The sequence below is a fragment of the Salvelinus sp. IW2-2015 genome, linkage group LG8, assembly GCF_002910315.2.
Source record: "Salvelinus sp. IW2-2015 linkage group LG8, ASM291031v2, whole genome shotgun sequence".
NCBI lineage: Eukaryota > Metazoa > Chordata > Actinopteri > Salmoniformes > Salmonidae > Salvelinus > Salvelinus sp. IW2-2015.
In genome coordinates, this window is record NC_036848.1 from 14,700,556 (window position 1) to 14,712,600 (window position 12,045).

Consider the following 12,045-nt stretch of genomic DNA (forward strand, 5'->3'; position numbering starts at 1 on the left):
CATGCAGGCGCATGTCAGTCCCGGGTCAAAGTGCTAAAGGGCGCCCTACCTAGTGGTGGTACATTTCCCTCAGTAAGTCACTACACTGCTTCCTCATTCTCTAAGTCCCTATACTGACCGAGGACTGAGGACTCAGTGGTGAACTGGGTCACAGAGGGCTATCTCAGGGACCCAATTGGTCTGGGTTATAGTGAACTGAACTAGAACGAACCGACCTGGCCTGAACCGGGACAAAGTAGGACCATGGCAGCAACTCCCGTAGGGGTGTACAAGAGGAGGGACACCATCACAGCTCTACCTCTGTACTATTCAGGACACCTGCTGAAGAAATACACTGGAGAGAAAGTAAGGAGGTAGAGAATGGTGGAGTGGGAATAAGGAATCGTAGAAAGAGAATGACATAGACTGTAATCACAAGGGAGAGAGGAGAGAATGAAAAGGATAGTGAACTTAGAATTTAGAATTAGGTATTTTTACTGTATCAAGTAAAGCTGTTGGGCATGTCTCTGCTAGTGTAGAGTAGTGGACTTCATTCTGATTCTGGTTTGACCATTTCCAGGACTTCAAGAAATGTTATGGAGAGCTCCGTGGATCTACAATCTTTCTGTACACAGACCAGATGCACGACACAGTAAGAGAATAGCTGATATCATCTAATCTCTCAGTTTTATTGTACTTGAATCAAGTATTGGAATCGATCTGTGGCTTGACTAATCAGATATGTAATTCCCTGTCAGTACTCTGAGAAACTGGACCTTCAGATGTTGAAGTCGATGGCGATGGATGCTCCCTATCAAAAGAACAGGTCGACCATCTACACTCTCACCCTGTCCAATGAGGAGGTGCAGCTTAAGGTAATTTATGTTACATTCAGTCATATTGCTGCCACTCCTATACATAATGTCTTACTGGCAAATAGTCATATAAAATTTATTGCGCAATACTGCAGCCATAACAGGCATCTTTGGCAGGAGTACTAACTGTTGATATCTGATGTAGGTGGATAACCCCAACACAGGAGAGGAGTGGAGAGGCTTCATCATGACTGTGGCCACTGTAAGTATAACACACACACACATTGTCACCGTTAAATACTTATTTTGACCTTAGTATTATGCATCTTTTGGGGATGATGATACTGATGGTGTGCCTTGCAGAGGGAGATCCCCAGTAAGTTGCAGCTGCTTCCAGGTCAGATACTGAGGCTGGAAGAGGTTCTGTCTGAGGAGCAGAAGAGACTGGCCCCCTGTTCTCCTCTGCCTACCACCACCTACCCTATCCATCCCTCCTCCTCCCCAGGCAACACATATGACAACACCCTCTCTGGAATCCCCCCGTGAGTATTGTCGTGTTTCTGTTCTAGTTTTACATTCAAATGTGTTGTTCTCTCCCTGTCTCTTCTCAGCCTCTTTTTCTCCTCCTCCCTCCAGCTGTTTCTTCCCGGTGTCTCGTCAGAAGGCAGAGAAGATGTTGAGAGAGAACACAGAGTACGGCAACATCATCCTCCGCCCCTCGACCGACAACACTAACTACGCCATCACCTTGAGACAGGACAACCCCAGGTCTTGAGCTTTAACACCTTACCCCCAAACGCCTGACCTTTAACCGCAGACTCCAACACCCTGTAACTCCTCTGTTACTTACAGACCTCAAGTATTTCACCGTCCACTAAGCAAACCTGTATTGACAACAGCACCCTTACCCTATAAGAAAAAAAGTGTCTCTAGTTGAGGGAGTAGAGAGGAGACATTGTGAGTACTCTTAAGACTTACCGGACTCTTTCTATCTTTCAGTGGCCCGGTGATGAAGAGCTACAAAGTGCTTTCCATAGACACAGGCTTCGTCATAGAACTAAATTCGCCGGTGAGTCCTGCTCCTCCAGCCGGACTCTCCACTGACTCTCATCCTATCAGGATGGGCTTAAAACATAGCACTGATATGAAAGACAACACTCCATATACGCTTAGTGCCTTGACAGCCTGTCAAGTTGTTTTTGTGAAATGACATGTTTGTCGTATGCCTGCCTCCAATGAGGTAACTTCCTAATGTATCTCTGTTTCATCAGGTGACTGTCCCTTCCCTGGCGGCGGTGCTAGATCACTTCCTGATTGAGACAGAGTTCCGTCTACAACCATACCTGGTTCCGCAGACCTACGACACCTGCATTGGTGAGAGAGCATCATAACTCCACAAATAACTTGATTCACCACCAATGCTCCCTCAAAAACATTTCAGCACTGAACAAATTTCAGGTCTGCTGAGCGCAAACTTGAATGTTGTGAAAATTCTATGCAACTTCCAGGGTGCGTTTACTGTGAACACTGAGGCTGTTCCCGCTTTAATTTGCAGTTGTAGACAGTGGTCAACTAGGCTACTGTGGCTATACATAATGTAGGTCTACCAGAGTGGCCTACCATCAAAAACAATGGAGAAAATGGATCCCATAACATTTTACCATGGAAATAGTTGTTCTCTCATTCAGCCTACAGTAGCAGCCAATGTGTGGTGTTCAATGTAGGTCTACATTCCATTAAACCTTTGAAAAAAACATGCAGGGTTTAACATTAACCTGTTAATCCACTTTTACTTCAGACAAGGAGGTGACTGAAAATGTTGTGTTGTTTGATGCAAACAAACCACAATGCATTATTATTCCAATACCATTATTACAGAAAATCTGACAAATTATGCTACCCTCTGCCTATTGGATATTTATCTTATTCAAGCCTGTCTCAAAATACAACACTGCCTCTTTAAGACAAAAAAGCTCTTTACCTGACTTGCTTTTCAAAGATGTCTAGAAATGTACATATTTTGTGCTCTTGTAGGAAGCAATCACTCCACCATTGCTGACTACAAATGATCTATAACTGGGCTAAGAACTCACTAACTAGCAAGGGATATGAACAAACGTGCACATGTGGTTACATGCAGCTCTCACTTTGATCTCAAAACAAGCAAATCTACTCAGAACCRCTCATGCTGTAAACACAGTCCAGTTCAAAGTGAATGGCACAGATCCATATATGGCAATGGCCTATTTGAATACAGGCCTACTGCAATCTCTGATTGGTTACGGCGCACCCGTCTGTGTAGAGTACCAGCTGAGTTGTGCCTGTCATTGCAATAGAATCCAACTCCGGTGCRTTCTGCCTACAACAAAATCTCTTGCATAGTCAGTTTTGTATAGTAAGTTTAGCATCGTTCATTTTGTTTTGGTATGTTGCATTGAAAGTGGCTACTACTGCGTTGATTCGATCACAGTAAAGGGCAACGTTGATAGTGTTAATTAAATAAGGGGGGAAATCTAGAAAGTTGAGTAGTTCAATCTCGTGCTTCTCTGCGCAGACTGATATTTATTCTGTGCAGCTCCCCCGGCACACACACACAGCTTAAAGGGAACATTGTTCACCACTTAAGGCTAAACTTATCCCCGTAATGATCATATAATTTCTCCTGTATCATACAGTGTGTGTAACTTGTGTCCATCAGAGCTGCCACCCGTAAAGTCCACTTTGCCATCCAAAACGGTCCCGAGGGCAAGAGTGGCACCGATGATCCACACACAGTCCCCGGCGGGGGACACCCCTCCCTCCTATCCCATACCCCTAATTCCAACCAAAGCCACGGAGGCAGGGAACGAATATCAGGACGCAGATGACATATCAGGTGTGTCTCAGTAAGCTTCAGAGCATCAGTGTGTTTACAATAGACGTGGGTGAAGTCCCAGACTTGTACTTTAAACTTCTCTTCTGTCTGTCTCTACTCTCCGTCTCTCTACTCTCCAGGCCCCGAACCTAAAGATCTGCATCAGGAGCTTCGCATAGCATTACAGAGGAGGAAGGAACAGATCTACACAGGGACACCGTTTTTACGCCCTACACAAAAATAACACGCACCAACAGCAGTACCGTCAAACTGTCACCGAGGAAAACGCCCTCCTCCAGTGTAATCTTGTCTAAATCACCACTAACAGCACGTAGCTACGTCATCTACTGTATCTAGCATGGTTTTATGTCTGACATAAAGAGGCACTATACAAGCAGGGGAGTTTGTACCATCAAGTCCCAATGGCAAGGCAACACCCTGAAAATCCTCCGTGTGCCCAATGCGTGTAGAACGGGCTTCAGTGAATGACATCTAATTCAAACTACTTTTTCAAATAAGCCCTACAAAAAGAGAAACGAATCAAGTTTAAACTGTAGTGATATGTAAATATCGTCTTGTTTGAACTGTTTGAATCATGCTTGCTTTTTAAATAAAAACATTTTATTTTATTTTAATTTTTACAGCTCATGCTTCTCTCGAGTTGAACATAACACAATGTTATATAGATTCTGTGTAATATCATTTTGCATAAAAATTAACACTGGCCTAGATGTCTGTGAATGGTTCATCTTTACACACACATTCAGAAATGAACTACCACACCAATGCTTCAGGAACATTGAGTAAATGTATTTTCCAAGTCACGCGCAAGAATCAACCAACATAATTCTGTTTCAAACATTATAACATCATTTTTTTCAATAATTATCTAATATAAGCATTTTTTTGTAATACTATGTCACTATTATTTGTTTGTATCATAGGTCAAAGGTTAAAGTATTTTTATCACTCAAAATAATGACAGCAGGGTTGTGAAAAAGAACGCAAAACGCAAAGTGATGTTAACATTTCCCTCTTCATCCATCCAAAAGTATTTGCTCTCAGAGCCTCACTGCTAGTTTGACAACCTCTCCCTCCCAGTACCTCTCCCCCTCTCATTCCCACTGGACAGGCGACAGCAAATATGACAATTGCCCACAAAGTAGTTTCCACCCTATTGCTTTTACCTACCTTGCAGCCAGTACCATGTCTAACTCCCTCCCTGAATTCTGTACCCGTACTCTTTCAGTGCCCCGTTAAGACATCATCAAATAAACAAATGAACAATAAAATAATAATAATTTAACATTGCAGGATAAAAAAAAATACAATAAATTAACACTTTTGTTCCTCAATCCTCTGCCGTCGTCGTGGCTACTTCTCTAAGAGCGAAAGCTGAAGGATCCTCTCCAGCTCCTCCGTTTCCTGCTGCCTCTCCCTGTAACAGGAAACATAAGTCCATTGGCATAGAAACTGGAAGTCAATCACCCAAAATCCTTTTCCTTCCATCCTATTAATGCCCCTCTCCATGAATATGTTCAAMATTTCTAGGATGGGTTCCTCTCCTCATCCTCTTGTCAGAGAACAATGGATGAACAAAGCAAGAAAACCCCTCTCTCWCACCTATCCATCTTTTCCTGCTCCCTGCACGAGAGATCCATGGCGATGCGTAGCTGCTCGTCAAAGCTGTTCACCACGGAAAACGGTCCCGGCATCCGGGGCTCAGCCACTGAGCTGTAGGAGGGAGGGGAGTTGGCTCCGGGGTCCGACGGAGAGACTGACAGGGGAGATACGGGATCTCCTTCCTCACCACCAGCCAATGAGATCGACAGGGACTCCTGGATCGCCCTATCAGAGAGAGGTAGCGGGAGGACAGTTTAAAAGGTAACGCTAGAGAGGGAAAGCCTTGTAATACATGATCTGACATGGACATGGTGAAGGGGAAATGGAGGTACCATTTCTCACCTCTCCAGCTGAGAGTCGTCTTCGTACAGTGGTGACTGTATGTGCCCAGAAACAGGACGACTGTTAGTCAGAGCTTCCCATATAGTCACCTACAGAGAGAGGCATTATTATGCATGTCTTGTACTTACTGAACTTCCATGGCAATCATCATGAAAATCTGAAGCTGATAAATATCTAAGATGTGGATCAATGACTTATATTAAACCATGGATTTGCCAGCTCTAAAACACACTTATTTCCTGTCTCACCTGGTCGCTTTCTGTCCCTGCATCCAATAGGCTCTGCTGGATGGCAAACTGCAGCAAGTTATCATCCTCATCTCTCATTGGCTCGCTGCGGCCCGGACCAAGAGTGGTGTAGTCCGGGGGTGGTTGAAAAACGGAGGGGTCCACCTCGCAGTGAAAGGGGGGGGGGGCCTGCCCTGCGAGCAGATGGACGGGGAGTTAGTGTGTGTGTGTATATATATATATATATATACTTCGACTGTCATACATATGTATATATGTAAGTGCGTGTGTGTGTGTGGTTACCAGCCTCGGGGGCCTCCTCTGGTGTGTGTACAGTGACAGAGCTGACAGGCTCATCACAGCCACACAGGTTACTGAAGGTCACTCTAGCATTCAACACATGGAACAGAGGGATCTCTGAGAGAGAAAGAAAGAGAGATGTGAGGTGGGAAGGGCGAAAGAGAGCGATGTGAGGTGGGAAGGGCGAAAGAGAGCGATGTGAGGTGGGAAGGGCGAAAGAGAGCGATGTGAGGTGGGAAGGGCGAAACAGAGCGATGTGAGGTGGGAAGGGTGAAAGAGAGAACGGAAATCTTCAAACTCTTGTCACTTTGTTTCAGCCTAAATTGTAAAGCGCTTCCTTTTTCTTCTGATAGCACTTCCTCCTCTCAATGTCCTCTCTCTCTGGGACTGTCTGTTTCAGATCCTGACCCCAGCCTAGGAGGTATGGCCTAGGGGTCAGTTTAGGTATTAAACCTCACCTATTTTGACAGGGAAGCCGGGGGGCAGGCTCAGGGTGATGAAATCACGTAGTTTGGCAAAGTGGGCGTTAGAGATGGCCATGAGGTCAATGATGGGCGTGACCTGTTCAGCCAATGACAGAGGGTGAGCCTCACTCAACCACAGATGGGCCTTAAACCTAGAGACAGAGACAGAGCGAGAAAGAGAGAGACACTTGCATTAAACATGGTGGTGATATTGTGCTTGACTGTGCGTTTGCTATGGTTATCCCGGTTCTATGTTGCCACGGCAACAGCAGTACCTCTGGACCTTGCTGGTGAGCTCCACGGGGCGTCCGATGTCTCGTTCGTTGAGTTGGAACTCTGGGTCAAAGTATTCCTCAGCCGTGATGGCTGTGGGGTTATGGGGGCTGGCATACTGACACACATTACTCTGAGAGACATGGGGAGAGACAGACACACCAATGAGCACGTCCATCTGTCAGTCCATCAAAGCGCCCATCCACCACATACAACTTGAGGTGATGGTGTGTCTTTGTGAAACTCACCCCATTATGAGCGGTATGCTGCTCAGCTATCCCAAGGAAGGACTGAAGAGGAGTCTTGGTGCCTGGGAGGACAGGAGGGTTAGAACCATACTGTGGGTGTATGTATACTCTGAACAAATTAAACAGAAGCGTGTTCTGTATGTGTGTGTGTGCGCGTGTGTGTGTACCTTTGCTCTTGGACTTGTCCTGGTCCGACAGGTGCTCTGTTCTTGACCGAGTCACCAACTCCACATTAGTGGCGCTGTATACCTGAAACAAACCAAAGAAAAAAGTATTTTAAATGTCAACAAACTCTGTTTTTTATTAGAAGCATTTTTAAGGTCCAATAGGGCTCACCTTTGCTTCGTAGCCGCTGACCGCCTCACTCTTCTCAGAGCGCCAGCCCCAAATACCAGACTTGTTCCTGTGCAGTAAAGAGCAGGAGAGAAGCATAAGGAGAGAGACCAGGTAGGTGAGTATGTTGGCTGTGTGAAGTAGCTACCTCTTGAAGGCGATGTGTGTGTGTGTGTTACCTCTCGGAGGCGATGTGTGTGTGTGTTACCTCTCGAAGGCGATGTTGCGTGTGTTGAGGTGTGTGGAGACGATGGGAGAGGTGAGTCTCTGGGCAGTGTTCTCCTGGGTGGGCAGCATGGCAGCCAGGAGAGATGGGGCGTCCCGCGGGGAGAGAGACAGAGGCTCGGTGTACACCACCTGCTTGTCATGGTCCACCTCCATCACCATGGCACCATTCTCTATGGAAACAACACACGTTCCCATGGAGACAAAACACACTTTTATCACCATTCAACCGGTCGCTATGGAAACAACACAAACCACCATGAGGCTACCACGCATTCCAAAACAGAAATGCAACAGATGAAACGCAGTGTGGAATAACTAGCCATATCACCAGTGTGTCATACCTTCGCCCTTAAAGATGTAGCTGCGACGGCCCTTGAGCCAGGTCATGTGCTCGAAGCCCAGCAGAGTGGTGTCAACCCGCAGACACGAGCCACTCTTCCACACGCGGTACACATCACTGGGACACACCTTGGAGACCAGGGGTACTGAGCGAGGAAGGGAGGGGGGAGATGGATGGGGGGACAGAGAATTTGTGGCATTAATACCACTGTAAAGACTTCAGTGCATCACAGTGACAGTAGAATTGGGAGCTAATGCTCTGTGTGGTGCTGAAACCGACCACTGGGAGACCATCGGAAACTCACCCCAACTGGTGAACTCCCATTTCATCTCCACGTAAAAATCCCGAGCCTGAAAGAGGGGAGTGTGTTTCAGGTATCTGTGCAATGGTGTATCTGATTGACAGGTGTGTTACCTTTGTGTGTTATATGTGGATGAACTGAAGACTGCAAAGTGTTTTTCTTCATTTATTTAACTAGGCAAGTCAGTTAAGAACAACTTCTTATTTACAATGACGGCCTAGGAACAGTGGGTTAACTGCCTTGTTCAGGGTCAGAACGACAGATTTTTATCTTGTCAGCTCGGGGATTCGATCTAGCAACCTTTCGGTGTGTTATATTTACATTTTAGTCATTTAGCAGACGCTTTTATCCAGAGTGACTTACAGGAGCAATAAGGGCACCGACAGATTTTTCCCTTAGTCGGCTCGGGTATTCAAACCAGCAACCTTTCGGTTACTGGCCCCAACGCGCTTAACCGCTACGCTACCGGTCTTACCTGTCTTAGCTTGCTGAGCAGTTCTGGGATGCCAGCCAGTCTCTCTGTGGCTCGCTTGAAGTCCCTGTACTGAAGCACCAGCTGACAAAGCTCGGGGTCCCCTGTGCTCACTGCCTCCTGCAAAACTGGACATAGGGTCATTCCATTTGATTTCAATCATTTTTTGACCCTTTTGATTTGAACAAAATGTTCCATACACACTTAGGCATGGTAGAAGTGGTCGGAAAGTAACTGTTTGTACCTAAATGCCAAAACATTCAGGAGCAAGAGTTCAAAGTTGACCCATTTTGCATACCACACAATACCATGAGACATCCAAGTCTTCATCACTGGAAAATATTAACGGTTGAGTTTGAAATCATTTAAAAAGGTTACCATCAGGGTTATCAAACTATTTTATAATTTATTTTAAAGCATTAAAAAAAAAAAAAAAAWTKAACCTTTAATGGGTGAACTCAGAATTTTTTCATTTTCGCATATGTTGTAGTTTAGACCCTAGATTCAAGTAGCCATACCTTCAAAATCATTTCGTTGTCACGCCTCCCTTGGAGTTCTRGAGAATTTTGTATTGGCCAAAATGGTTTGAATAGACCGCTGATTTATTGGATGTTACATTTCAACAACCCTCTCCCACATGCTTGTTGGTGATATGTGTTCATCCCTTTTTTCAGACCCGGTAGGACACATTTTGCAGAGTTGTTCCGTATGCTAGTTTGCAGCCTTGCAGAAAATGGAAGAAAACCTGGAGGAAAAAATGAATTCTGTTTTGCCAGAAGTGTGTTCTATGCACAAAATCGGCATACATCGACATATTTTGAATAGGTTTTAAAATAAGCGATTTCCCAACCACTCATGCACTGTCCCCAGTGGCGGCTGGTGGGAGGAGCTATAGGAGGACAGGCTCATTGTAATGGCTGGAATGGAATGGAACAGTATCAAACACATGGAAACGCTGTTTGACTCTGTTCCATTAATTCCATTCTAGCCATTAATGAGCCCGTCCTCCTTTAGCTCATTACACCAGCTCCACCCAAGCAAGGCATTTGATTGGTTTGACGTGTTGCGAGGTGTCACTGATTTACAGCGGGCTCCAACCCCTATTTAGCAAATAGGTTTTCGATGAGGCTATTAAGAACCTCATCTACATAATCTGTGGTGTTTGTGTTGTGTCCGCCCTCGGTTAAGACAGTGCATTTCAAATCATAGAAATAAATTTAATAGAATGGATTTACAGTATCCCTTCAGACCACTGCAATGTAGCTGGTACACCATTCAGATGTAAATTGAATTGACGTTTTAACTTCCAATTACTTACACAAAGGTCCACCTACAGTCGTCTTAAATATGGAATGTATATTCTATTATCTAGGTTTCCTATGGAAGACCGACTGTATTATTTAAAACAACTGATATTCTAATTCAAGTCAACATTATCTGATGTGTGGAACTAACGATCTTTGTGGTACCATAGACTTCAAGGAGAGTAGGGCAGCCCTTTGASAACCTTTATCTCCTGAATGTTTTGGCATTCAGTTCCAAAAATTCACTTTCTGACAACTTCTACGATGGGCAAATATAAATATGGAAAGTTTCGTTCAAACCAAAAATGTGTGCGGTCAAAACGTAATTTAAATCAAATGGAACGACCCCCCAGACACACGATATTAACCCACATAGCTATCCTTCAAAACAAACAGACTGCAATATAAATGACCCTGCTTTGTCTATGGAGAACACTATTCTTCCCAGTCATTCCCCAGTTTATACACTCACTAGTCCAACTCTGCGCGTTGCAGTGCGTCGGGTCTGCGCAGTGTCGGAGTAGCACACGGGTTGATTCAAGGTGGCCCAGACACACCGCCAGCTCTAGCGGGGTGCGCCCCCGCGGGTCTAAACGCTCCACATTCTCCTGTGGAAAAACAGCCCTGGTGGGTCATGAAAGCTGGGCACGCCTGTCAGCGGTGCGGCAGCTGTTAAAATCAAAACAGTAATGGTTGAAAAAGAAAAGAAACGTATGTTACTACCCCCCGGTTGACCTACCTCGTTTTGCTGTAGTTCACGTTCAAGCTCAATGTATTGGTTGTTCCAAACCAGAAAATGTAAAGGAAACGCCTCTTGAGCCATTGTTGTTTATCTATAGCTAGCTGTTAGCAAACTAATGATGTTACCTAGCAACTTGCTAGCCAGCTTTCAGTGTTTCACTTCACAGCAGCAGCAAACTTGTGATTTCCAGCGGTAAGAAACGTGGAAGTACACGTGCACAAAAGAAAAAATCGCAAACTAGCAATATTCTACGGRATAAAACTGGTAACTAGCAAAGTAGCTAACGCAATTAGCAAGAAGCTATGAGTATGTACCGTTTGAAATACATGGCTAGCTAGCTCTCTTCTACCCATTAGTCAGGTAAGCTAGCTAACTGGGTAAAATCATGACAGTACTTGGTTAAAATCATGACAGTTCTTATTTTCCATTCCAGCTTGCTGGTTAGCTAGCTGACATTGCACGCCTGACCATGTCAACCATTAGTCTCGCAATGCCGATTGTAACAAACGATGGACTCAAGTCCTGACGATGTCTTAGCTAGCAACTCCTATCATCAACCTCTCGCTTTCGCGATGGGGTTTTTTCTGATCCTGTGCTGTCAAAATAATAGACCAATATACGGCCTATTTGGATTTCACATCCAGGTCACTCGAGTCGATGATACCTCCGATGATATCAATGTGTCTTTTCGGTGTTCATATTTCAGGGAACAACAAAACCCTATTAAACAGTCCAGTATTCTTAACAAAAACAGACCGCAGCATCTGCGACAAAATGCACCCCAGTTTGTATTATTTATTTATTTTTCGCGTCGCTTCAGCTCCAGGTTATGGCTAGCAGTTGGAGGGAAGGGCGTGATGCATATTGCCATACAATCGAAGGCGTACACAACTGCACTATCCCACTTTTACACCAGCTGCTTAGTAGTGTGGTGGTGGGGCAATAGTGAGAAAATCTATTTTAACCTAATAAAAAGTAGGGATTACATGTATGCAGGCTTCAATTCTGGTCCTGGGGACCCCAGGCTCTTGTTCCAGCCCAGCACACCTAATTCACCAAATCACCTGACATTGGAACAAAAGTTGCCAAACCCTGTAGATCCCCCAGGACCATATTACTCATGTGCTCATCAATTAACCCATTGTGAAATGAGTCTGCACATATGTGGACCTGTTCTCTAATATCAGCCCCCCAAAATAA

General features: G+C 44.9%; 2 protein-coding genes across 3 annotated transcripts; one reads left to right on the forward strand and one right to left on the reverse strand.

Moving 5' to 3' along the window:
* The first annotated feature begins 44 nt into the window (after window positions 1-44).
* LOC111967495 (signal-transducing adaptor protein 1) lies at window positions 45-4,283 on the forward strand. Its single transcript, XM_023992550.2, has 10 exons — window positions 45-345; window positions 560-631; window positions 738-854; window positions 1,000-1,056; window positions 1,158-1,336; window positions 1,431-1,562; window positions 1,794-1,863; window positions 2,066-2,168; window positions 3,493-3,669; window positions 3,789-4,283. The coding sequence occupies exons 1-10, from the start codon at window positions 244-246 to the stop codon at window positions 3,890-3,892; spliced, it is 1,113 nt and encodes a 370-aa protein (XP_023848318.1). The 5' UTR covers window positions 45-243; the 3' UTR covers window positions 3,893-4,283.
* A 154-nt stretch (window positions 4,284-4,437) lies between these two features.
* On the reverse strand, window positions 4,438-11,974 carry LOC111967494 (ankyrin repeat domain-containing protein 13D). Of its 2 annotated transcripts, none has more exons than XM_023992548.2 (16): window positions 10,843-11,974; window positions 10,576-10,711; window positions 8,803-8,927; window positions 8,331-8,376; window positions 8,028-8,171; window positions 7,667-7,856; window positions 7,462-7,528; window positions 7,293-7,374; window positions 7,126-7,187; window positions 6,880-7,010; window positions 6,599-6,756; window positions 6,144-6,257; window positions 5,862-6,034; window positions 5,614-5,648; window positions 5,272-5,496; window positions 4,438-5,086 (listed from the first exon to the last, which is right to left on the reverse strand). In XM_023992548.2, the coding sequence occupies exons 1-16, from the start codon at window positions 10,924-10,926 to the stop codon at window positions 5,023-5,025; spliced, it is 1,836 nt and encodes a 611-aa protein (XP_023848316.1). In that variant the 5' UTR covers window positions 10,927-11,974; the 3' UTR covers window positions 4,438-5,022. The 2 variants fall into 2 exon arrangements, with proteins under 2 accessions (XP_023848316.1, XP_023848315.1); XM_023992547.2 differs by having other exon boundaries at window positions 5,614-5,702.
* Between the last annotated feature and the right edge of the window lie 71 nt (window positions 11,975-12,045).

Bases quoted from the DNA above. Each gene is read 5' to 3' on its own strand.
- LOC111967495 (XM_023992550.2), top strand. From the start codon at position 244: ATGGCAGCAACTCCCGTAGGGGTGTACAAGAGGAGGGACACCATCACA. The intron at 346-559 runs GTAAGGAGGTAG...GACCATTTCCAG, and splicing joins AGAAATACACTGGAGAGAAA to GACTTCAAGAAATGTTATGG. The intron at 855-999 runs GTAATTTATGTT...TATCTGATGTAG, and splicing joins ATGAGGAGGTGCAGCTTAAG to GTGGATAACCCCAACACAGG.
- LOC111967494 (XM_023992547.2), bottom strand. From the start codon at position 10,926: ATGGCTCAAGAGGCGTTTCCTTTACATTTTCTGGTTTGGAACAACCAA. The intron at 8,172-8,330 runs GTGAGTTTCCGA...TTCCTCGCTCAG, and splicing joins ATGGGAGTTCACCAGTTGGG to TACCCCTGGTCTCCAAGGTG. The intron at 6,258-6,598 runs GTGAGGTTTAAT...TTTCTCTCTCAG, and splicing joins CGGCTTCCCTGTCAAAATAG to AGATCCCTCTGTTCCATGTG.